General features: G+C 41.8%; 1 protein-coding gene across 2 annotated transcripts; it reads left to right on the top strand.

Annotated features, from left to right (window-relative positions):
• The first annotated feature begins 898 nt into the window (after positions 1 to 898).
• homer1b (homer scaffold protein 1b) lies at positions 899 to 26165 on the top strand. 2 transcript variants are annotated; one of them, XM_085475254.1, is made up of 9 exons: positions 899 to 1420; positions 6974 to 7130; positions 9092 to 9223; positions 11039 to 11131; positions 15633 to 15781; positions 22743 to 22899; positions 23162 to 23272; positions 23367 to 23447; positions 23545 to 26165. In XM_085475254.1, the coding sequence occupies exons 1-9, from the start codon at positions 1401 to 1403 to the stop codon at positions 23734 to 23736; spliced, it is 1092 nt and encodes a 363-aa protein (XP_085331380.1). In that variant the 5' UTR covers positions 899 to 1400; the 3' UTR covers positions 23737 to 26165. The 2 variants fall into 2 exon arrangements, with proteins under 2 accessions (XP_085331380.1, XP_085331379.1); XM_085475253.1 differs by lacking the exon at positions 899 to 1420 and having other exon boundaries at positions 6618 to 7130.
• Positions 26166 to 27324: the final 1159 nt, after the last annotated feature.

Below are 27324 nucleotides of genomic sequence, written 5' to 3'. Positions count from 1 at the left end.
GTTTGGTTACTCAACAGATACATTAAAAAAAACAACAACAACAACTCACAAAACAGCACCTGTAGACTAATCATGACCCTTAAACTGGAGAAGAATATCATTTAAAAAAAAAACAAATATGCAGGAATTACAAACAATAAGCCCAAATGAAAGTTGTATGGGTGTATCATATCATATCATATCATATCATATCATATCATATCATATCATATCATATCATATCATATCATATCATATTTTGAGCTGCAACGAGCAGGGCCAACAAACAAAATAATGGGTTATTTATTTTTCTAAGGGTTATTTTTATTTTTCCTATTTTCAGAAATAAATGACCTGTTCTCTGCATCACCTGGGGCTGCTATTCACAGAGAGAAAAAAACAAACAGAATATTAAAGTAGGAATTTACCTATTACACTAGCGGAATAATGTTTCCTTTACAGCCCTAGTGAGGAGGTTACTTCCCAGTAAACTTCTCATAAAGCATCAAACGGCATCGGTCTCTAGAGCTCCGAGTGACGTCACTGCGGAGGATGGTGTCGTGACGTCGGCAGTTCAATACTGACATGAACTGAGTAGGAGGGAAGCGGATGCATCAGCATCAGCCAGATGTGGAGCGGTTATGGCAGGGAGGGAGGTGTGGGGGGCTTGGATCAATAGTAAAGCTCGAATAAAGCTACAGCAGCACGTTTTAATTCATGGGAACCAATATTACAAATATTGATAAGGACTGATAATTTGTCAGTTTGGTGAATCAGAGAGAGAGACATGCTTTTGATTTTGTGTTGAAGAAGCGCGTGATTTGATTTGATTTGATTAGGACATACACAACTAATAAAGAGTGAGTGGAAATGCTGTGGAATAGTCTGGGCGGGAGAGTGGGGGTGTAGCCCGTGAGGCTGTGGTAATATCAGAGAGAGAGAGGTGGGGGGAGAGAGACGCGGGTGGACAGTGTGATGCTGCGCGTTATCTACTGGCTAAATGAGGGTTGTCTTTCCCAGTTTAGGCAGCAGGGCTTCTCCACCCTTTCCAGTAAGGATCAGTAATTTACACGACAACAGCAGGGCGCCTGTCGGATCTCCACTGGACCCTGCGCTGCTGGATCTCCCACAGTGCTTCTGCTGCTACTGCTGCTTCATCACCAAGCGCTTAACGCCGAAGGAGGACGAGGTCTGGTTTCTGTGCCATGTGCAGAATAACATGTATGTGTGAATTCACGCGGTGACAGCGGAAGGGGGAATGGAGCAGTTGTCATCAAATTCCTGCAGACGCACCGACGGTGATACTGTGGAGGCTGTCGTGTAGTGAAAAGACCTTCATACGCAGCGGCCAATCCTAGAGATTTCGGGAGGTTTTGACAGCCAAATAAAAGGGGGGAAAAGAGGCTCAGCGGTCAGGTTTCATGTCAGCCACAACAATGGGGTAAGTGTGGTTATTATCCCACAGACTGAGTAGTTTTCTTCCCTTGTTTTCTGTTTTTACATCAGCTGCAGATGCCTCTCGGGGTATGAACTTGCCTGCCGTGAAAACACAGCAGGAAAAAAATAACGACCGGAGACTATGCGTAAAAATGTACCCAAATTCTATATCACACGCCTTGCGTGGCGTTTAATAGAGCGTGTGGTGGATGCATGTTCAAAAGGCTGTATGACGTGTGATTACGAGGTGCTCTGTTCACGGCCTTGATGTGCTGCACACTAAACAAGGCATTCATGTAACGAGACAACTTATTCATTTCCTCCATGAAGCAGGCCTGCCGTTTTCTGTGTTTAAAAAGGAAGAATAAACACAAACATAATGCTTAAACACAAACCTCATTCAGAAGTTAAGTCTAACTTCAAACTTTTAGGATCAAAATACTCTGTTAATCTGCAGTCATTCCCAAAGTGGGATTATACCGATGGGTCTTATAGGGGCTTTGGCTGTGTTTACCAAAATAAAGCAAAGTTTAAGTTCTTTGTTATTCTTTAATTCTTTAAAGAATTAAAGAATAACAAAGACACACCGCAGTATGAAAATGAGCTGCTTTATCCAGGTCCCTATGTTTACCCCCCTACTTCATTATAGGTAGTTATGAAATTCTCAGAGAAATAATGTTAAAGGGCAGCATTTGTTCTTGTATACTCCCAGTCACAGACAGTGTGATGAATTGTACATGCTGTTCCTGCTCCAGAGAAGGGTTTGAACAGTCAGAGGCTGGGTGCTGTCATATATAGCTATGCTGCACTGGGCTCTGTAATGACAAAAGGTGGCTTTCTGTCTCTATATGGCAGCACAGTGACCGCTGCCATGCACATCCTCAACAACAGGCTTCCATCAGTGAAACAGTCGCCTGGTGTGCACACAGCGCCGCTCATTTGCATGTCCCCTAACCCCGAGCTCAGCGGTCCATTTCCCCCACCAAGCCTGCCGTTCATTAACGGCTGTCTCCCGCAGTTCATTGTGATTAATTGCACAGCAGGGGGTAAACAATGTGGCACAGGCCACAGTGCGATTCTAAGGCATCAGCCAAAACTCCTGCATTAACTATTTACAATACTCTGGAGGCCTCACAGTCGCCCACTCTGCCCTCCCACAGTGTGGGCTGCACATCATTCAGCCATGTCCCACTCAGCTTCAGCTCTCCACCGGGCTCTGCCATACTGGTGACTAAGTTACTGTTATGCAACTGACTCAATGACTCAATTGATCTGCAGTTGGACTAATTGTAAACTCGGATTAAAAGCACCGCGCCGCTTGCAGAGTCTGAATAGGTTCAGATAGGGTGTAGTACACAGACAGATAAAGTTATATTTAACTTCCGGCCTCGAGTGGTTTTATTCCAAGCTTTCCCCCAGCGCCGATGGTGATGGCACAGAGGATAACATTAGAGATGTCTATCAACACCTTCTCTGGTATTCACTCACTTCCTTTTGCAAATACAATCGATGCACAGACAGACTTGTTTCTCTCTCTGTCTTTGCCTTTGCTCGTTTGCACATGTTTGTGTGTGTGAGAGAGACAGAGAGAGAGTATGTGTGTTTACAAGCGCAAACACACACACACTTTAGGTAACCCAACTATTCCCAGTAGACGGCGCAACAGTGACTTGTCCCATTATTAACCTCTCTCCACCTTAAGTAAGATCTACTCCATCTCAAGCTCTTTTCTGTTCAAATAATGGAAAACGCTGGAAATCAGGACATCTTCTATGGGGTGTAGGTGGCAAGGGAAAGTGAGATCTCTTGAGATGGGGTTGTCTCATTATTATGCTTCTGTTTCAGCTTTTTGCCTAGCTAGGGGCAGCTGCACAGTTGAAGGGGACACACTGGAGTAGAAACTAAAGCACAGCCTTTTGTGCTATTAAATGTGTGAGCTGAGACTGGAAACCGTGCCCACATCTGTGCATCAAACCCCTGAAGCACAAGAGGCGGTGTAGGCAACACCTTTTTCCACTCCCGGAAATCCAGATGTGTGTATGTACCACAGAACATTTGGTACATTCATACGCATGGTGTGCACCATAGCTTGGCATATCTTAAAGGGTGCAGTGGTTCACCCCCTATTTTTCCCCCCAGTTTGTCACATTTTGTACAATTCAGTGTTTAAATTCCCAATCCACAAATGTAGCACTCATTGCCATGAAAAGATTTTTCTACTATTTAGAAGTAGTTACAGTGAAATCTGCACACAAGAATGGAGTGAGCATTACTGAGCCTCACAAAGACGCTTCTTCTGTTAGGAGATGTTTTTCAGATCTATTTTTATTCACTCCTATTGTGCTGGAGTGAAGGCAGACACAGCTCAAAACTTGTGAAAATAAAATCAGAACTATCAAAATAGTAGTATGAATAGGATTCACCCTTTAATTCACAACACCCTTGGGGTAGGTGACCTGCCCCCGTCAATTAATTTGTAGATAGGACTTCTATAAACGCCAAATCTGAAACGTGTTCCTTATCAAATGCTTAGAAAACTGCTCAGCATTAACCCCGTAAAGCCTGAACCATGAAATTATTGCCAGAAAATTCTAATTTTTGAACCTTCTGACAAATTCAAACAAACAAACAAAAAAAGAAATATCAGTTTGCATATTTGATTTTTGTTTTCTATAATTTCAGCTACATTTTGTAGAGAAAAAAAAATCACACCCATGATGTAGAGGTCTCAAAAACTCATGTGTCAAATGTGAGAGGCAGTAATTTAAAGGGATTTACTGTGGTTTTTCTTCTTTACTGTTATAATGGATGGTCATATTAAATATGGCCAAAATCTCAAATAATGAAGTCAGCACATGTGCAAATAATCCATGTGAACTAAGACGTCAGACTTTAGTCTGCTCAAAATGCAGATTCAGAAGTTTTTTTGCTGCTTTTGGCTCCCTCTGTTAAAGAGAAGGGGCAGCCACAATATGATCATTTCATGTTTCAGATAGAGAGTAACCCGAAGGCCCTGCACAAGATAAATGAGCATTATTTTGAGCTGTGACTCATGCAAAGCTCCTCTAGCATAGTACCAGAAGATTATGATGATTATGGAGCTGGGAATGACAACACCAGCTCCCTTTTAAAGTCTCATTTCATACCGTATTAAAAACTGAACAAGTATTATCTCTCCATCGTTATGGAGAGATAATACATACAATGAAGTCAGCAGAGTGTCTCGGGCACACAACCTACTCGTGAAGCCGCTTGACACTTTGGCGTGCTTGTGTTGTGTTCCCGAGCTGCTCAGATTTGAGCAGCTCACAGTCGGTTCGCATGCTCGTTTCTGCCACACTGTGTTGCAGTTAAAGCTTCCCACTCTTCTTGTCTTCTCCTACTGGAAGATGAGTGGATTTATCAGTTCTCGAGCTTCTCCTACATTTATCACCTCCTCCACATTTTCCTCATCCCTCCCTTCTTCTCTCACTTTATCACTCTTCCTCCCTCAGTCATTCTGCCGGCCCCGTCTTTCTCTCTGTCTTAACATTCATGTTCCATCACCTGCCCTTGTGTCACGCAGTGTACTCTGCATGCTAAACGCCCCCTCCTTCTCCTCCTCCTCTTCTTCTTCTTCCTCTGTGTTTTTCTTCCTCCTCCACACTTTCTTCCTTCCCACTCACTCACATCCCACTGAAGTGCCCCCCCCCCCCCCCCCCCCCCCCATAGCATATATTTACTTAGTTCATCGGTGATGGGAAGTAGGTAGGGTCTCATACCTTTCCTTGCAGCTTTTGTAGGCACTTTCAGTGCGTGTCCCCTGTTGATAAAACAGAGTTCATTGCTGGAGTGCAAGAGGATCAGCACGTACTGAACTGACCTTCATGCCATCCCATAACTGCTAACTATGCCAGGCTATTGGCTCAGGGCAGATCACTGTAGACAACAAAAAGGACTGCAATGGGGGAATGCATGATGAATCTGAAGCCATTATGGACTGGGCCATCTTTTAAAGGAAGGCAGAAGACTCGAGAAATGATTCTTATGCACATTTTGCAATCAAATTCCCTCATTTATTTTGCTTTCTTTTAAAAGTTCAATTGTAGGAGTGAGTTCTGTTTTTTCTTTCTTTCTTGACAACTAGTGGGTGTCATTTTGGAACAAAACTCTTTGGCAAAGGCATTTATGTAAAAATGAAAGCCCAAGAACGAGTCTGTGTTCGGCACGCACACGCACACAATCAAACGACAAGGAGAGGAAAATTTGCCACAGCTTCATCAAATTATGCAATGAAAAACGACGCGAGTTGCCAAAGCTGCTATTGCACGGATCATACCGACAGGCCGTGGTTGTGTGATGTGTGCTGGGAGAGAGTTGAAATGACTCACAGTACCGCCACTTACACTGCTGTTGATGATTATGATAATTCGCGCACAGCACTCCACAAGCAGCTTTGTGGAGCGGTATTAATCATCCCAGATTCACTCCCTGACTTCCTATACTCCACATTCCCCCCCCATCATTCTCCTTTCTGCCTTTTCTCTTCCTTTCCCCTGTCTTCGTGTTTTTCTGTCTTTCCCAGTCTTGGCTAATCACACACAGGAGGGGTGCTGCTGTTGAATTTTAATATTCATTTATACAGCAAGCCTTTGATGTCCCCCATCACCCCCACAGTGCAGTGTAAGCACTTCTCTATCTCGTTCTCTGCCAGCACTGCCAGCCCAGAATATCTCCCTCAGCACCCTGCACTTTGAGTTTGTGTGTGTACTGACTGTAGATATTACCCAAGAAGCCCCAACAATGGTGCAATATACGAGGGCACTGTCGGAGCAAAAGGGGAGAGGAGGGGGTAAGTGAATGAAGGGTGAAGGTTGCACAGGGGTGATGGGTTGTCTAAAAATATTTTTTTTTAAATGACTGTTATATAATTTTCAGCCCTAATAGGGGCTAATCTAAGCCCTGGCTTGAACGTCACACAGAGGTCAAATAGGAATTAAGACATCTCAGATAAAACCGTAATAGGGGGCTGGACATGTGGAGATGATCTACACAAACGCAGACCCCTTCCATGCACACACACAAGGATGCAGATTTAAAATCCCATCATGTTTGTGTGGAAACTGCAGCTCAGTGGGGTGTGTCTATGCTAGTTAACTGTGGCCTACTGTCTATATTTAGCCTGAAACCCTCTCCTTCCCTCCTGTGTGACCCTCGCTTGGTGCTGCAGGCATTCCCATATCAGAGCACAGAGACGGGGTGCTGTCTTGCAAAGAAAGAAGGACAGAGTGTGTTCTGGGTAGACATCCAATATGAGAGGAAGTTTAGGTTTAACATGTATGATTGAATTCAGTTGAGCCAGCTTCTCATTCGTATACAAGTCACTGAGTATGTAGTAACTCGGTGACAGCCTCTGTGTCTGTGGTGTAACTATGGAGGATGGCGAGCTGGTTGTTCATTTACCCAGGCGATCTGACTCCCCTGTGGGCAACAGGGGTTTCGTTGCCGGCGGCGGGTTTGGTGAGACGTTGGTGTTGCGGCACAAAGAGGTTCACCACTTCTTCTTCGTTCCCTTCAGGGAGCAGCCCATCTACAGCACGCGGGCTCACGTCTTCCAGATCGATCCCAACACTAAGAAGAACTGGCTGCCCACCAGCAAGCATGCCGTCACGGTTTCCTACTTCTACGACAGCACGCGCAACGTCTACCGCATCATCAGCCTGGACGGCACCAAGGTGAGCGGCTCATCCGGGTTGCTGATTCACGTCTTACCCCAAATCTTGCATATGAAACACCGGCTGCTTTTCATTTTTGCCAACTGGTGTGGTTTTATTATGATGTTCCAGATGTTTCAGTGTAATTACCTCATCACTCATCAAACAGGCTTCACTGCAATTCACTGAGTTTTAATGGTGTTTATAATTTATTATATTTGGAAACTAATGTGCAAACACCTCTTAAGAGAGCTCAGGGTTTGTAGGACGTCCCGAGACCGGCAGCTCATGTTTCACTCATGCAACTGCTCTTTAGTGTCTTTCTGCACTTCTATACTTATATCTTAGAATATTCTTTTTGTTAGATATCCAGGAGGGGCACTTGATGTGATTGGCCCTAGCTTTGCATGACTAGGGGCAGATTGGAGCTCTTTATAGGCACTGCACACATGCACGCCCCCTGCCTGTTACGGAGAAAGGAGGGGTGAAGCTAAATTAGAAAAACAGATGACAGTGTGAGGAGAAAAAGAAATAGAAACAAGGAGACACATACAGAAAAGAAGCCAGGTCTTCAACACGGTCAATTTAGCAATCGTCTCATATCATCCAGCACAAAATAGATAGCTAAGTTCAACTGTTATGTAACACACACTCAGTGACTTCTCCCCTTCACTAATAAAGCATCGTGCATTGATGCCAACTAGAATGCCAAGCATTACACAACACTGCTAATTGATCAGCCATTAATTTGTCCTACATTAGTGTTTTTTAACAAAGCCAGCTGAATTATGTAAAAGAGGTACACTTCAATTCTGGTTCATGGAAAATGGAGGAAAAGGCTAAAGATTTTTGGTGGGGTTTTTTTTCTTTTCTCTAGTCCGTCTCTCAGTATTTTCTGACTTTGACAATCCCTCTGTTGCATTGAGTCTCTTTGTTTTCCATTGAAGATGTGAATCTCTATAAACCAATCATTTTAAAAAAAATTTCTCAATCGTCTTCATTCGGCTGGATCCTTTAAAGGTCGCCGCAGCAGATCATCTACCTCCATTTCACCCCATCCTTAGCATCCTCCTCTGTTCCACATCCCTCTGCGTGTCCTTTTTCACTATATCCATTAAATGTCCTCCCTTTATCCAATATATCCACTATCCCTCATGCACATGTTAAAAACCATCTCAACTTTGCCTCTCTAACATTGTCTCCAAACTTTTAAATCTGAGCTTTCCCTCTGATCTTCTCATTTCTAATCCTGGTCACTCCTGATGAAAACAGTAACACTTAAAGAATCTTAATAATCTATTTAAAATGCCTGGATACTGTAGTGTCATTAATAGTGTTATTAATATCAGTGTATTTGTTAAAAGCCACGTTCAGTGTTTGTGGGATTGTCTGTAAATGGAAGCTGCTATCTGTACTAGTAATAAAAAACAACAACAAAGACATGTCACCATCATGTTCTGAACTGCACATTCATATTTTTTATTGTTTAAAAAAAAAAGATTTAGGTCTAGAGGGGATCTATAAGGCACACAGTACCACAGTATTTCTTTAGATTAGGCGAAAGGTTGTATTTTTAGAATCAAATAGTTATTTGTTCTATAAAATGAGAGAAACTGAGAAGTGAAATAGTCAAAAATTGAATTAGTTGAAGAAACACTTTGATATTTTATTTTGAAAAGCAAAGATACCTTCACAAAGACCTGAAATAGTTAGTTACTTACAATCAAAGATCCAAAAAGTTGATTCTGTTCATCTGAGCACGTATCAGGATATAATCGAACAGAGTCACTCTGGATCAAGATGTAAGTAAGAAAAATAAAGAAACTAGGCTTTTAGCTAATGTGTGTGCCACATACATACAATGGAGAGTTTCACCAGCGTTCTCACTTTAAATCTTTCTAGCGCTCTATTTGACACCTCCTGTCGCGATACACACAGTTAATTTGATGCATATTAAGTGGGTCTGCTCTTTTTATTTTCAGGCAATAATCAACAGCACCATCAGCCCCAACATGACGTTCACAAAGACCTCACAGAAATTTGGGCAGTGGGCGGACAGCCGAGCTAACACTGTCTATGGACTGGGATTCTCCACTGAGCATCATCTATCCAAGGTACCACCCCTATCCACCCACACACACACACACACACACACACACACACACACACACACACACACACACACACACACACACGTTACTTTACTACCAAACTCAGCAGTACAGACACGTCGTCTGTGCCAGGAAGGCAAGGATAACGAGGCTGTTAACAATACTTATAAGCATTCCTTGTTTTATACCGCACAATAACGCGGTGTGGTCATGTGACCTGAAGGTTGCTGAAGGTCAAGTGTTCTTTTCCTCCATCTCAAAATCCCTCAAACAAATTTCTCGCTCATGCTTCGTCATTATAAAACTCCCGTTAGCAGAAAAGATAGGATCTAGTGGTTGTGCACTTTGCATTTCACATGCTGGTTTACACCGACTGGCTTCAGTGTATTTATCATGAGAAGAACTACATAACCTGTTCTCTTTTTGGCTCTTTTTTTGGCTCATGGCTTAAGAAAGGGGCCAAAACTCTGGATTTCTCAGCCTCGTATGCTCTTAATTTGACGTTTACTTTGGAAATGGAGCACTTCGGCAAGGACTAAAGGTGCTGTGCACAGCAGTTTGTCACTAACTGGACTCTGCTCAGTGGCCAGGTACCAAATTATCCAATTATGTGTCTGTAAGGTAGCCGGTTGCTGTATTACAGTAAGACAACTGCTTGGTACCACTGAATCTTATCGTGAGTTTATGCAAGTATAATTTATAATCTTAATAAGACATTGTACATAAATAAAGCTTACAATAACCTGGACAGTCAGTTCAGTTCATCCATCCAGCCATTTGTTTCCACTTACCTAATTCTGGGCTGCAGGGTGACTGGACCCTGTCCAGTCTGTTATAGGGCGAGAGGAAGGGTACACCTAACCTCAATACAGAGGATGAAAAAGTAACAATAATAATAATGATGATGATCAACAACATACTTTTCTCAAGTTACTTGCAAATGCTCAACATCAGTGCTTTAACCGACTTGCAGGCAGTTAGACTGTGAACAGGAACTCTCTGAGAAATACCTGCCAGCCAAGTGGAAGTATTTTCTTTGTTTCAAATTAGAAATAATCTAATTCACTTCTCAGATGACCACAGTGCCAAAACTCCTGAAGCACTTTAACTAAACTTATGCATTTAAAGCACAGAACCAGGACTATTATATTGCACTGAAGTAAAATGATATTGAGTTACTTATTGCAACTCCACTAATGGCGGACACAAGACCGACTTCAGCTGAGTCAATCTGATTTCCTCACCACTCAGCCCTCTGCAGTACTGTATATACTAAATTAGTGTGGGAGTCGCATCAGTGATGAACCACACCCTAAAGGGACATTGGGGAGGTGGGCTAGTGTGTATGTGCCAGAGTGTTTATATTTGCTCAAAGCCCCTCAGCTGAGCTCGCCTTACCGCTTCAGCCTGGCTGAATGTATCTTTGCTCTCGACCAAAATAACCCAAGAGATCAACTTCAGCCGCTGACAACTTCTCATTACAGGAAAAGTCTAAGAGGAAAATGGCACAGTTTGGTTAGCTCTAAGTATGTGCGTGCATGTCCAATGGAAAGATTGTCATTGGAGACCCCGCTGGGTCATATTTCTGCAGAGGAATTATGGGTAATTCTTCTCCAAATGCAACTGCAGTTTTTTAATGGAAACAGCTTCTCTCTATACGTCACAGGACTAATACATACTGAGCTCTTTCTTTCTCTCACAGTCCATTTAAGTCGATATATTGTGCACATACAGATGCATACATACTGCACAGATTAAGCCACATTATTGTAGGAAGTACAGCACACAATCACTCACGCACTTGTCCTCTGTGTCCAGTTTGCAGAGAAGTTTGCAGAATATAAAGAAGCAGCAAGACTCGCTAAGGAGAAGAGTCAAGAAAAGATGGACATGGCCACATCTCCTTCTCAGGTATGTTCAGTATGCCCTAACTTAATCACAACACCACCACCACAGTACTCTTACACGACTACTCATGACTACTGTCACAGTCATGTTGAGTAATAAACAGTTATAAGCAGGAAAAACAATAATTTTACCTTAAATTATATTTTATTTTACCAATTTTTATCTGTAAAAAAACTAAAATAAATAAATGAATAAATAAATAAAAACAAACAAGCAACACCTCTCCCCCAAAACTTACATATAAATGCCCATGGTAGTCTGTTGTTAGGTGGTTCCTAGACAGATGTAGCTAAAATTTCATTTCCTATTGGTTTATGGACTCCAGTTTTGAAGCATTATGGTTCTGGCCATTTTAATTTGTTGTCACACATGTCACGGGTGAGGGTGGATTTGAATGAGAAACAAAAGGGCACTTCACAGCTAAAGTATCCATGCCCCCGATTAACTTTAAGTTGAAGTTTATTTATACAGGGAGTGCAGAATTATTAGGCAAGTTGTATTTTGGAGGAATAATTTTATTATTGAACAACAACCATGTTCTCAATGAACCCAAAAAACTCATTAATATCAAAGCTGAATGTTTTTGGAAGTAGTTTTTAGTTTGTTTTTAGTTTTAGCTATTTTAGGGGGATATCTGTGTGTGCAGGTGACTATTACTGTGCATAATTATTAGGCAACTTAACAAAAAACAAATATATACCCATTTCAATTATTTCTTTTTACCAGTGAAACCAATATAACATCTCCACATTCACAAATATACATTTCTGACATTCAAAAACAAAACAAAAACAAATCCGCGACCAATATAGCCACCTTTCTTTGCAAGGACACTCAAAAGCCTGCCATCCATGGATTCTGTCAGTGTTTTGATCTGTTCACCATCAACATTGCGTGCAGCAGCAACCACAGCCTCCCAGACACTGTTCAGAGAGGTGTACTGTTTTCCCTCCTTGTAAATCTCACATTTGATGATGGACCACAGGTTCTCAATGGGGTTCAGATCAGGTGAACAAGGAGGCCATGTCATTAGTTTTTCTTCTTTTATACCCTTTCTTGCCAGCCACGCTGTGGAGTACTTGGATGCGTGTGATGGAGCATTGTCCTGCATGAAAATCATGTTTTTCTTGAAGGATGCAGACTTCTTCCTGTACCACTGCTTGAAGAAGGTGTCTTCCAGAAACTGGCAGTAGGACTGGGAGCTGAGCTTGACTCCATCCTCAACCCGAAAAGGCCCCACAAGCTCATCTTTGATGATACCAGCCCAAACCAGTACTCCACCTCCACCTTGCTGGCGTCTGAGTCGGACTGGAGCTCTCTGCCCTTTACCAATCCAGCCACGGGCCCATCCATCTGGCCCATCAAGACTCACTCTCATTTCATCAGTCCATAAAACCTTAGAAAAACCAGTCTTGAGATAATTCTTGGCCCAGTCTTGACGTTTCAGCTTGTGTGTCTTGTTCAGTGGTGGTCGTCTTTCAGCCTTTCTTACCTTGGCCATGTCTCTGAGTATTGCACACCTTGTGCTTTTGGGCACTCCAGTGATGTTGCAGCTCTGAAATATGACCAAACTGGTGGCAAGTGGCATCTTGGCAGCTGCACGCTTGACTTTTCTCAGTTCATGGGCAGTTATTTTGCGCCTTGGTTTTTCCACACGCTTCTTGCGACCCTGTTGACTATTTTGAATGAAACGCTTGATTGTTCGATGATCACGCTTCAGAAGCTTTGCAATTTTGAGACTGCTGCATCCCTCTGCAAGATATCTCACTATTTTTGACTTTTCTGAGCCTGTCAAGTCCTTCTTTTGACCCATTTTGCCAAAGGAAAGGACGTTGCCTAATAATTATGCACACCTGATATAGGGTGTTGATGTCATTAGACCACACCCCTTCTCATTACAGAGATGCACATCACCTAATATGCTTAATTGGTAGTAGGCTTTCGAGCCTATACAGCTTGGAGTAAGACAACATGCATGAAGAGGATGATGTGGACAAAATACTCATTTGCCTAATAATTCTGCACTCCCTGTATAGCGACAAATCACAACAACAGTTGCTTCAAGGTTCTTTATACCGCAGGGTAAAGACCCTACAGTATTATGGAGAAAACACTAACAATCAGACAATTCTCTGTGAGCAAGTGCTAGGCAACAGTGGGAAGGAAAAAAATCACCTTTAACAGGAAGAAACCTCAAGTGGAACCAGACTCATGGAGGGGTATCCATCTACCATGACTAGATGGAGGAAAAAGAAGAGACAAAGGAAGGCATATGGAGACAGGGCAAACCACTCACTGTGGGAATAAGAAGACTCTTATTGTCTATTTTTTCTCTAAATGCTATCTTAATTAGAAAATTAAGCTAATGCTATATTTAAGAAGTCAATATAACAGCAACCGATCCCATGAACTCATCAGAAAAATATTTATCTGGATATAGAAGCAGGTTTATTTCCGCCAAAGCTTCAGAACAAATAGAATTAATTTTGCAGCCAAAAGAGTCGCCCTCTGCTGGCCATTAGAATGGTCGCAGGTCAATGTATTGGCTTCACTTTTCTGACCCACCAGTAACATCCATATTTTATATATAGTGTGTGGGCATAAGCTACCAGTGTGGTACATATTTTTTCTACATGTATCCGTGCCATAGATTACAAAAAAACTGTGCTCATTGTGGCGAAAAATTAGCCTGTATGCTAGCCTTTAGTTTGTGGAGGAAATGATACTAATAATAGTAATAATAGAGTGTTTTAGAGTATTTGTAACTGTGCAAAAATCTGTTAACCGGCTTCATGTTTTTTCCTTATGGAGGCTAGGGGAGCAGCCTCCCGCTGTACTGCAGCCTACTATATGTGCCGCAGCCCACATAGGTTAAAACGCTACAGTACCATGTGAGGAAGTCTTTTAATGAAGCCAGGAGAATAGCTGCTCCCTCACCTGGGGTTGAAGGCTGCACTTGCAGCTCTCAGCACCACTTGCAGCTAGAGGCTGCGAAGCTCTACACCAGGGTCCCTGCTGAAAGGTGGTGTTTTACCCACATGCCTGCTGGCTTTTTATTCTAACTTCTAGATCCTCTCCTTTACCTCGTCTAAATGAGGTAAAATAAAAACGAATCATGAGACACAAATTATTCTACTGAAACAAGCTGAGAATAGAGCTAACTGCTATATGCTGGTCCCAATAGGCCGAATCTCAGTGGAAATGCATCTTGAACAGATATTAAATCATATACTAATGAATGCGGAGCACAAAATGTAAAACCAGGCGTAATCTTCCTCTTATCTCTCACTTCCTTCTTGCCCATTAGAGGCGTACAGGCAGCGTCATTGTGTTACTGTATTGTGCCCAAGCCCTGAGTCTTAATAGCTTTGTTTTATGTAAGTGCAGCAGCCAAATCATTTGTCTCTTGTATAATCCTGGGGTTGTATGGGATATAAAGATAAGAATTAATCTGTAATTCTCTAATTTCCCAGTGCTATAGACTGCTAATTTAATGTCCTGTAGGAATGTCAAAATTTTTTGCGACACAGTAGTGAGAGCTTTGACAGCGAGAGAGCGCCTCCTGTTTTCAAAATATCATTGCTTTGTTTTTAAATCTTGTCGTCATTTTATAATATCACAGACATTATTATCTTTTTATATGATTTTAGTAATATAAGCTTTATATTGGGTACTGTGCTAAAGTCTGATTTCTTTGAAGTTCAGTCTTTCTTTGGACACTTTTTCACTGACCAATTCCAGAGGAATGCTTTTTTGATTGCTAAACCACTTTACACTGATGTACAACAGTGAGCGTCTGCAGCCATCTGTAAAACATGGAGGAGGCTCTGTCATGTCTTGGGACTGCATTTCATCCAATTGAGTTTGAGATTTTGTTAAAAATTATGGCACTTTGAACACAAAAACAGACCAGCAGGTACCGATCCACCATGCAGTACCATCTGGAAAACATCTGATTGTTAACAGCTTCATTTTTCAGCATGAAAATATAAAACTATGAGTCTCCCCAGCCCGCAGACATCAAAATTACTGAAGCAGTGTGGGATCAATTTTCTTTTAACTTTGACTTTCAAGCTTGTTAGAATTTTACAAACTCATAAATGAATGAGGGGTGGCTTAAGACCTTTGCACAGTACTGTGCATTAGCTATAGTTTATTTGAATGTGTGGAAAGGAGCTGAAACAATTAACTGTTTAAATAATTATCGAAAGAAATGTAATCAAGTTATTAAAAATTTTTAAAATTATTATTTTTTGGTTATAGCTTGTTAGTATGAAAAAAACCAAGACGTCTTATCTTACGGTGCTTAAAATTAGAGGAATAAATGAGTCATTTTATTGGGAAAAATACTTGATGGGTTACAAGCTCATGATAACTATCTATTACCCAGTTTTCTTAAACACCTAATGCTATTTGTCTTGAAAATCCAACCACTGTTTGCATGTTCTGCTTGATTATTATGTTTAACTGACAGTAACAGCTGAATCACCGTGTCCACATGCAGGAGTCTCCGGCAGGCGAGCTCTCATCACCTTTGACCCCGGTGACTCCGCCCATGGAAAACATCAACGGCACAGATGAAATCTGTGACACGACTCCCAACTCAGACGCCCGTCCCGAGCCGGCGCAGAACGCTCTGGCCTTTGCACACAGGTACATCCCACATTATGATGTGTGACATTAACGCAGTCGTAACGACGTGAGCATGCAACTGCTGTCACAGTCATATCTAACACAAACAATGCTAAAACAACAAAATTAATATGATTGGTGGTTTGTCTGCTGTTTGTCTGAGGCACAGACATGTAGCCTGCACCTCCCTTCTTTATGCGTGTTCACCTTTATATGTTGCATGTCAGCATGGTCGTGAACGCCTTCTATTCACCGCTACTCTCTCATGTTTTTCCTCTCTAGGGAGCAGTTTAAGACTTGTCGGGTCTGCTCTTTCTGATAGGGATGTCAGTTCAAGTCCTGACTACTGCGACACCATAACTACGCAAAACAAACAAACGAACAGGAAAAAAAATGTTCAGGATCAAAGCTTTCAAAAATTAAGAGCCCGATTGCAGATCAGCAACAGGGAGGGTGCTCTTTCCAAAAACCTGATGCACTGCCTGTTTAGCAACTTTTAAAAAGTAAGGTTAAACCAGCACGCCAAAACTCCAGTAAGAACGAATGCGGTGATATGGGCGCAAGAGTTCTTCTTGAATTATGATCAGTGATATTTACACACTGGACCAGCAAACGATGTAACTTTGAGTGTTTCTCAGGTCTGAGAAATAATTTCACTTATTCATTTTTGTTCAGTCTGAGCATGCTCGGTGAGAAAAGCACATTTCTAATTTTGTGTATGCTACTGCGATGCAATAACATCATGTCAAATTCAAATCTCTTGACTGAGTAGGTGTTGGTGTCACCTCTATGCATGCACCAGTACTGTTGTGTACATTCCTCTGAAATGGATAACTCATGTTGCTTGTGATTGTTAATCCTGGTTCATATGCACCAGACTGTGTAAGATTCAGAGGTTAAAGAGTTGTGTAAATATTTTTGTTGTGTACAATGGCTTTCTGAAAAGGTGCGGTTGTGCGAGGCTCATCGCCAGAAAGTTGTCGATGAAGCATTTATGTAAGACTTATATAACACACTGTGGGTAGTGGGAGGCAGAGAGAGTGCAAGACAGACAGACAGAGACAGAGAGTATGTGTCAGAAACTGGGAATAGCGAGAACGACAGAGAGGGAGAGGTGCTTGTATAAAGTCTGTACATGAGTCACTCATACCTAAACAGCACAGCACCAACTGCACACACACTCTCAGCACAATAAATAAACTGAACAGACGGGAATGGGCAATCAGTTTGAGTTGTTCAACTGAGTGGTTTTCTTTTTTTCTGAGGAGAGGAAATGTTATCCAATGTCACTTGTAGTCCACTGTACACACGGGTCTTTTTATTTGTAAAACCTCTGTAACTTGTGCCACTTTGGTTATTTCTCTGGCTGCGATTCTTATTAATTAAAGATATCAATCAATATCAATCGCTTAATGTATTATCATTCTTTTGTTTTTTCATTTGTTTAAATACTGGCATATGACTGGAGAAGCTTTTTTAATATTTTAAACATACATTTTGAGATCTTGAATAGACTTAGAATACTTATTAAGAACTTATTAATGAGGGAAAGTCTGAGAAGTGTATGTTCACAAAATCCTGCCACCACACGATGATGTCTGTGAGGCTTCACGGATCTGTGAAGTGAGAGCGGGATGTAGAGAGGACACCCACTGCCTGCTGCAGCCTTGCTGCTCATGTGTCTATTAATGCTGCATGCGTGGGAGATGGGGTCGACTCTCTGCATTCGCGATGGCAAGTTGTGGACGTAACAAGCGAACCTCTGTCTCACGTTTTCTCAGAGGCATATGCAGTGAGGGTAGAAGCAAGAGCCATCCAAATATTTTACCACGTAACCCTTCATTTTTCTGTCTCTCGATGATTCACACTTTGCCAGTCTTATATCATCGGACTGTTCCCCGAACCGATGTGAAAAAGTGTTTTTTGACAGCTGGTTGATAGCAAAAAGGAGAAGGGACAAAAAAGGAATACAGTGTTTTTTAGTGTATTTTATGTGCTTACTTCTATGCTATTTGTGGAGACTCAGGCGTCAGTGTACAAAAAGAGTGGAGACCTCTGTGATGGCTTGACTCTTGGCTGTATATCTGTTGATGACGATGTTGATGATCATAGTGTATATGTGTAAGTACCGCACTGTTGCTTAGCGGGGCTGTGTAGGCAGGCATGTGTGGGAGCAGAGGGCAGAGGGAGGAGGGATGAAAGAAAGCAGGTCCACGAGAGAGTTTTTATATCTGGACGTGAGCGTGGCTTGGCAGGTCTGCACCGGACTCGCTTTGAATGGTTTTCTGAATATTGTAAGACCTTTTTCGTTGGGACTGCTGGTGCTGTGTGTGAATGGTGCTCTAATGTCGGAGGATGTAGGCGTTTGTCAGTGGGTTTGCGGTAGGCTTGCATGAAAGGAGACCGTGCCAGTGTCTCCATTCCACTTGTGCTGCCATGGCAACTGCTCAGCCTCCCCGCTTCTTGAAGGGTTGTGCGAGGAGAAAGAACCTACCTGGCAACCAGCAGCGGTCAGGACGCGCCAGAAACATAAGAGCTGCAGAAATAAGTTTACGCTTTGTGTTCGGTATCTTTATTGAGATGACGCTCGACATTGTGAAGCAGCAAAGCAAAAAACAGAGTGTTGATGCTCATGATGTATTGGCAGTGTATACAGATTATCTTCAAAACACAAAAAACATTCAGAATTTTGCTGGAAAAATAACATTTAATAAAAAAATTTAATTGGTTAAATAAAAATGTGAATCTGAGACTGGATTAAATCTGCTCCTTTAATGGCTGCCTTAATGATACATATCATCACAAAGAAAAAAAAAGAGTTAATTCCATCGTATTTACAACTTCAAACTGATACAAACAGGGAATGATATTTTTTTAACATCACATTCATTTTTATAATTTAAAAGCACCAGAAATCAAGAGACACCAACTGAAAAACATCTATTTCTATTAACATTTCTGACATGTAAATGATAGTAGTTCAGTGGCACAGCAGTATTAAACTTACCCTCATTGTGTCTCACACACACTTTCCTCTCTGCCCTGCCATCCTCAGCCAGAACAGTGCTCAGGTGCCCCCCTGAAACCTCTGAGCCAGACTCGTTTAATGACGACGAACACCAGTGTCAAAACATCTTGCACTCTCCAGTTCTCCCTTTGTCGCTCTCCCTCGCTGTCTCCGTCTGTCTCCGTCTTCACATCTTGACGTCTTGCCTGCACTCTGGCTCTCCGAGCTGGTGCAGCGTGGGGTTTATACATTGGCGGGGAGGCATGCCTTGGTGACAGCTCTGCTCCATCTGTGTATGAGCATGTGTGTGTGTGTGTGTAGTTGGGGGGTTGGGGTTGTGTGTCTAGTAATATGTGCATGTGTAGGATGAGGTGTCGTCTCCCTCCTATGCGTCACACATGCAGACACACTTGCACTCACGGAGGGGGTGGCTGTTGTGTAAGAAGTGAAGGCGCCGTGGGAGTCCTGAGTGAATTCTTTCTGGGCTTTCTCGCTTTTACTCTTCGCAGAGTGGGTGTTACGGAAAAGTGGAGTGCTGCGGCAGTGTGTGAGCATATACGGTTGGGCTATACAGTTTGTGTGTGTGTGTGTCAATGAGGGGGTGGAACAAAACAGAACTGAAAACATTGTTATGGATCATACAGACCCTCATCACCCCTTGAGCGAGCTAAGCTTCCTTTTGTGTTTGCACCAGTGTGAAAAATTACAGTGAAGTATGTGTGGGAGTAGGAGTTCCTTTTTCAGGGATACTTGACTTGATGCAGGTGCTCGACAGAGTTTAGATCTAATGGCGCCAAAGTCAGACATTATGTGAGAGACAGGGAATAGATGTTACATAAATCTAGAGATACTGTATGCAGTGTACAGATCTAACAGGAGAGCACATAAGAAACATTTCCCTCCCTAAAGTTGTACTTACTAATACACTAGGAGCCAGATTTTCTTGTGTGTGTTTTTTAAGCGGTCCTGAGCAGTTTGCTCACCAGGCTTTCTGAAAGTGTTTCAAAGCTGTTTTCTTTGGACATTTCCAGTCCAGTTCTTATACCTGAGGGTTTTTGAGCAAAGAAAGCCACCTTATCCAAAGAATGAATTGTTGTGTCAATGCATAACAGAAGCAATTTCAAATTGTATCTTTAGGGACTTTGTTACTAGCACCCAGTCACAAAAACACATAATATGTTTCCATATATGTAGCAAAATCTATGACAGATGCCAAAAATCACACAGTTTGGTTAAACGCAAGGCTGTTTAACCAAAACCTTAGAATAACTTGGGATGTTGAGAAGCACCTTTGGGAAACCAGGACAAATGGAGAACAAAAGAAGTAACAGGCCTAAACAAAAAGTATCTACAGAACATGATCTGTGTCTGAAAGTCATGTTCGAAAGAAATATGAAAAGAAAAAAAAGTCCAGGAAAAATCTGACACAGGCCTGACTGTTTACTGAAGCCTCATCAGAAATGGTCTCAGTGGAAGATCAGGAAAGACTGAGTACATGTTGTGTTCATATTAGATAATGTTCAACAAAAAATTCACCGGATTTACAACAACAACTTCCAATCTATCCATCCTCGTATCTTTATCTGGGCTGCAGAGGGCATAACCCTGAAGTGATAGGGTACATCCTGGACAGGTCACCAGTCTATCACATAGAGACAAACAACCATTTGCAGTCACATTAACACCTTTGGGTAATTTAGAATCATCAGTTACCCTAACCCTAATAACTGCATGACTTTTAACTGTAGAAGAAACCAGAGTACCAGAGAACCCATTGCAAACTTGATCAGATTGTGGATTTGAACGCAGGACCTTCGTGCTCTGAAGCAACAGCGCTAACACCATGCCCTTGAGCTGTCAATCCAGACATAACAAAAGTATGAAAATTAGGCTTGATGCAGAATTTTCTTTATGTTTTTGTCCTTGACAGGTTAAACCACAATAAATAGCAACAGCATTTATGTTGTCATGGTTGTCTGCCTCTTACAACCCCAGTGATTTTCCTGTGGTTTGAAATCTCATGTGATCTTGTGAATTTCGTGAGTGCAGGCAACTAACCACACTTCCTAGATTGTATCATGTCATCTGAACAAGAACAAATTAAGTTGCAGATCCAACATGATTTGATTGCGTTCACCATAAAAACTTGACAATATTTTGTTCAAATGACAAGTGAACTTGTAAATGTAACCACCCAATTTCCTTTTTTTGAGTGTATGACAAGTTACACAAGAACTGGACTGAAAATCAGTGGCAACAGATCTTGTGCAGTGATGAATCTAAATTTTAAAATTTTGATTCAAATTATCTTCAGTATGCATGGAGGAAGTCAGGAGATGTACAACAGTGAGTGTCTACAATCATCTGTAAAACATGGTGGAAGCTCTGCCATTAGGCTGCGTTTCAGCCAGTGATGTTGGAGAACTTGATGAAATTCATTGGAATGACAAAGGATTTGAATCTTTTACATAATACGATACCCTTTTTAATGTGGAAAAACACTGCAAATGCATTAAAAACTTAGCTGACAGCAAAAAACCCAAACAAACAGTGGAACACTATCAGATTGGCCTCCCCAGTGCCCAGACCTCAACATTACTGAAGCAGTGTGGGATCATCTGAGAACAGAGAATTAAACAAAAGACAGCCAGCATGCAAAGAAGAGCTTTGAATATCTTTCCCAAAATCTGCAGAAATATTCCTGAAGACTACTTAATGAAATGTCCCAACAGTTTGCCTGAGAGAGTTCAGGCTATGTTAAAGAATTAATGTGTTTCATAACAAATATTGACTTTCAGGCTTTTTAGAATTGTACAAACTCTGCACCTATTTTCTATTTTGTTTGCTTGTATAATATACTGTTTGTACATATTTAAACAGTATATTATTCCCCATTTATTATATATATGTAATATATAATAAGATATATACTATACAACTCTGAACCTATGAATGAAAAGGACAAAAATAATTTTTTTGTTGGTGCATTAAAATCAGTCACATCACTTCGTCATCTACTCTGTGAGTAACTGGACCAGATTAGGCTCCAGCCAGTCTAAAGGATATAATCTCAGATTATAGCTCATCTGTCAGACAGCTGCTTTCACAACTACTGCCCGTGAAGTGCTGACCTCCAGCCTGAGTGCCCACTGCAGTCGTTGTTCCCTGTTATCTCATGTTCGTGTATTTAGGAATATTCTTTCTAAAAGGTATTATTTATATTTTATACTGTGACATACAGTTTCATGGTCACGTGAACACAAAACAAATCATACTGAACATTTTCATTAGTTAAATTATATCCCTCTGTTGTGTTAACAGTAACAAATTTACCAGATTAGCTGGTAAGATTACAGTTAATAGCAGTTTTATAGAATAACTCAAATTATTTGGGAAAATTACCATGCACATGCATTCCTTTACACCCAATCATGTTTCTATCAATTCAGAGCACTGAGTTACATTTCTGGGGATTTATTCTAACCCTAACCAGAGCTACTACATTCCTAATCCTAATCTTAATCTTAACCCTTAGTCGGACTTTAAACCAAATCTTCAGGCTAAAATCTGTGGGCCTGCTCTTTGCCCCGAAAGGGTCCTTAAAATGTGAATATTTGTCGCTCTCCTCCAACTTTCAGGAAAATTGGCCTGGATGTTTTTGTGTAATCTTGTCTACACACAAACAGACAAATAAAAAAACGTAACCTTCTTGGTAAACTGAAGTAATCGTGCTCAGCTCAGTGAAGCCCAATAAAAGTACGGATTACAATGAGAGATGCAAACCTTATTAGATGTACAATGAAATGATCTAACAAAATAGAAAATGATAACTATGAAGTATTTTTTAATAATAATCTGCATTATTGTTCGATGGATTGATGGATTTTCACCATGCATTATCATGGAAACACGAGCACTTATCGTCTAATGTCACTGTTGGTGAACTGACAGCATGCGTTTCCCTGTGTTCTGCAGCCCGGCCATGACAAAACACTGGGAAGCTGAGCTGGAGGCACTAAAGGGGAACAATGCCAAGCTAACGGCAGCTCTGCTGGAGTCCACTGCCAACGTCAAACAGTGGAAACAGCAACTGGCCGCCTACCAGGAAGAGGCAGAGAGACTACACAAGCGGGTGAGAGAGGAATGGGGGGGGCCACAGGGATGCTTGTTTGTTTTCATGTGTGATTAAATCATTTCAATTTAAAAAGGGGTGATCATTTGGTGGGGGTGCTCTGAAGTTGGGATGAGAGGGAAAAAGAATAAAAGAGAGTTGAGTGTAAGCATGCGGGAGAGTAAAGGGAAGAGGTCGTCTGGGAATGAGACAGAGAGCCTGTTTCTGTTACACCGGTTCCTCTCTGGATCTGAATAATGATGTCCACAATTTATTCTTGCAGGTGACTGAACTTGAATGCCAGAGCAACCAAACCCCAGTGATTAAATCCCAGAAGACTGAGCTCAACCAAACCATAGAAGAACTAGAGACTGCACTAAGGGATAAAGAAGAGGTGTGTGTCTGTGTGATTTTTCCCTAAAATGAAAAGGCTCATGCACGTTAAATTTAATTTACACAGCACTTTAATTTTTTTCTTACACCCCCAGGAAATGGAAAAGTTGAAAGAAGAACTGGAAAACATGAATGACCTGATGGAGCAGAAAGACACACTCACCCAGAAACTCGAGGTGAGTCAAAAGAGTGGGACGGTCTCTATCTTCTATCCTCCAAAAAATCGCCCCACCTTAATGAACTAACATGCCAACATCATCTCACTGTGCGCAGGAGACGGAGCTGCGCAGCCGCGTGCTCGAGGAGCAGCTGGCGGGTGCCGAGCAGAGGCTGGAAGAGAACCAGGAGGAGCAGGAGAACTTTAGGAAGAGCCTGCGGACGCTGCTGGAGCTGCTGGACGGCAAGATCTTTGAGCTGACGGAGCTCAGAGACACCTTGGCTCGGCTCATAGAGGAGGCCAGCTAGAAGACAAAGTTACCTAAACTTCACAGACAGAGCCATATGACAACTTACTCTGACACCTACCCACTATGCCCCCTTTTCCCCTTCACAACCCACACAGATTAAAATGAGACACTGCCCACATTCATATTTCAGTCAAAAAGGGCAGCTGTTCCCCTGTTTTTTTTTTTACCTTGCAGGCATCCAGTTCCTACCAACCGCAGGCGCTCCTGTGGCTCGCGACGATGCAGGGTCTACCTCAGCTTGCCTTCTGATGGGCTGGTGTAGGCATAACATCGGCTGAACTGGTAGTTCCTGCCCCCCCCAACCTACCCCCTCACACACACACACACACACACACACACACACACACACACACACACACACACACACACACACACACACCCTTTCGCAAAGAGTTAACTTGAGAACTGTGCCTCAGTGCCATCTACTGTTTGACTGGGAGAGCTGCACCACAGCTTGCAGCATCACACCACACCGTCACCCCCCCTCCCCCCGCTTCCACTCTAAACTGCACCCCCACCCCCACCCCGCTCCCCCGGAGGGGAGCGTTGAAAGTCATGTGGAAATAATTGCTGTTAAGACTCAGAGAACTGCGCCAAAGCTGCCAAATCCCCCCGAAAATATTGTCCTCTAACTAGCAGATGCTTTGATCCAAAGTGACTTACTGTACAGACGAGAACTGAACGGAGAAGCCCCATGTTTGAGCTCGGGCTGCCAGAAGAGAATTAAAGGATGACTCTCAATACAACAAATCAGTCAGTGTTACCTATTTGTCTGGAGTAACATCACAGCTACCCCCTCCCCACACCCAAAATCCCAACCTGGGAAAAATATAGTTCGGTTTACTTCTGTATGTCCGCAGCCAGTTTAAATTCCTATACGATAGACGACTACTAAATCTTCCAGAGGCGTTGTTCATGCCACACAGAAAGTTTCAGGTGTGTGTGCCCACGTTATATTCAACATGAAAGATTTCTGCATCCGGACTGCTTCCACCATCACAGACCTGTCTTCCTGCCAAACTCAGTGTGGTGTGTTTTTCTGAACAAGGCCTGACATAATGTGTGCCTTCAAGCACATATGAGTGGAGAAGTGTTTGTATATAATATGTGTGTGTGTGTGTGTGTGTGTGTGTGCGTGTGTGTGTGCGTGTGTGCAGCGAAACATTGTGGACAATGAGGCCGCCGACACTTAACACACACACACACACTCTCACACTGAGCAATACCAGACAGGCTCTTTTCGACACCTTCTATCCGACTCTATCAGGTACTTTACTCAGTGGACTCATGCAGATATAGGTCAAATGCAACTAAGCTGGTCTCCCCCTGTCCAACAGAAAGTGTACTACTTTTGACCGTAAAACTGTGTGGCAGCCCTGTCTGGTCGAAGTAGTGCATCGTGAAGGGCTTCTAGAGTGTCATCTTGGTGTTCGTAAAATCTCCACCCTCGGTGAAACTGGCCGCAGGTTTTCACTCCTCACTGGTGAATACAGAACTGCACTCAGTTTCTATTCTTTTTTTACACAGAATATAACACTGATGATATAATTATAGAAATGTACAAGACAACTTTCTACTCATGACTGCGTTTAAATGAATGGCTGGAAGACTCAAAATGCAGTAACGCCTTGGGGTGGCTTTTTGTTGTGTATTAACCTATGAGTGTTCAGCCTGTAGGTTGAAAACAGCAACAACAAAAACTCTTCTGTGCATTTTAAATGTGTTAAAAAACACAGTTTTACACATTCTGTACCCAAATATAGACTTACTGTATACAGCAGCATTTATGCAGGTAAAATCTAAAGCTGTACCTTAAACTCGCTTCCTTAAAATTGACTCCATTTCTAAAGTGCACCTTGTTTGCGCTTTATTTCACTGTTATAACTCCCTCTATGTATTAGATTTGTATTAAGTAATACCACAGCAGCTTTCTGCAGGTTAATACACTGGAATAAGTCTCATGTAAAGGGAAATGTTACTTTTTTTTCTGGTTTAACGTTGATGGTTGAGTGACAGAGATGGAATACCTTAATATTAATGCTATTGTTAATGAATGCCTTTGTACAGTAGTGGATAAGAAGCTTTTCATTCTCCTGTTTTGTAACTTATGGTATTTAAATGTAGGTATTATTATTGTATTTAGAGGTATGAGAAGACTGGCAATATTTTTGACTATTTAAAGTAATTTTGAACTCATGATATTAAAGAGGTACCTCAGGCCAACGATGTTCATAGACTGGTGAGACTTGTGAGTTCGCAGCTGAAGGGATTTATCACATGCCGGTGACAAACGATCAGGAGACATACTTGTTGGTGCTTCAGCCAAACTACACCCTCTGTTGAATTCAAAGTCAAAGAAACACACCTCTGTGAACTAAGAAATGCTATGTTTTTTATTCAAATACAGTGACCGCGGCGTTCAGTGTGTGCAAAGTGTTTGGGCTCTGTTTTTTTTTTAAATCGAAAATATTCATTAGACAATCTCAGAATTTGCTTCACAAGGTTTTATTCAAATGCAAGGGCAAAATTGTAAATTAAAAAACAAAACAAAACATCAGAATAAATGAGAATGCTAGGAAAAGGCAAACAGGTATTCTTGGAACAGTTTGTTTAGTAAGTCCACTGTTTTAGGCAAGCAATCTAAACTCATTGTCACCAATGAAGAGGCTTCATTCCTTTTCTCATATTTCATTATTTTGATATTGCACTTCTCAAGTGACTGACAGGTATTCAGACAAAGGATCATATAATCAGCCTGTCGATTACAGGTCTTTATAGGAAGCAAATGCATCAGAAAAAAAAGATTTGGCTGGAAACACGTTGGAAATAAAAACAGGACACAAACTAAGAAATGAAGTGCAAAAATACAGCTGTGTCGAGGTTATTTATAGATAAAGGTAAGTGCACATGACAGTCAGGTCAGTCAGGTAAGAAACAGCCGGTTCACAGGTGTGAGCCCGCTTTCCCAAAGGTTTTAAACACACTGCTGACCACAGATAAGAAGAGCAACATAACCTTTAGCACTAACATTGGAGAAACTTTGTTCTGGTCAGTTATAGTGAAGTCGTGTAAGGTCTGAGTTAGTCTTAGACTAAAGTCAGGTCAGTGTCTGTTTCATGCTACATGATGAGGGTACCATGGAAGACTGTTGTGCCTCAGACTGGCTCTGCCAGGAAAAAAAAGAAACCATCTTAAGCACCGAGCTACTTTCAAGCTATGACATATACACCCGTGCCTGTTCTTTCTGCCTTGTGATTAATCTGTGAATGGCTCCCAACACAAGCTTAAGAGAAAAAGCACACTACTTTTTATAATTATTATTCATTTATTTATTGCATTAAAGCTGTTTAAGACAGTGCATGCTGAAGCTCTTCCAAGCTCAGAGCCACACTTGTAAATCCACGTCTTTGTGCTATGTTTATGCAGATTCTTGTACTGTCTGTCCAAAAATTCAGGACTGAGTTTATTCAGTGCTTTTAAACTTACTTAGCTTCTAAATATATATTTTCCCCCAGTGGTTAAAGCATAATAATTGTTCCTGTACAGATAAAGTGATTTAGAATTTGTACTATGTATCATCAAAGTG

This window comes from Copadichromis virginalis, linkage group LG12 (genome assembly GCF_057382275.1).
Source record: "Copadichromis virginalis isolate Kocher_CV1m ecotype Utaka linkage group LG12, C_Virginalis_male_GT1.1, whole genome shotgun sequence".
Taxonomy (NCBI): domain Eukaryota; kingdom Metazoa; phylum Chordata; class Actinopteri; order Cichliformes; family Cichlidae; genus Copadichromis; species Copadichromis virginalis.
This window is presented reverse-complemented; position numbering and strand designations above follow the sequence as displayed.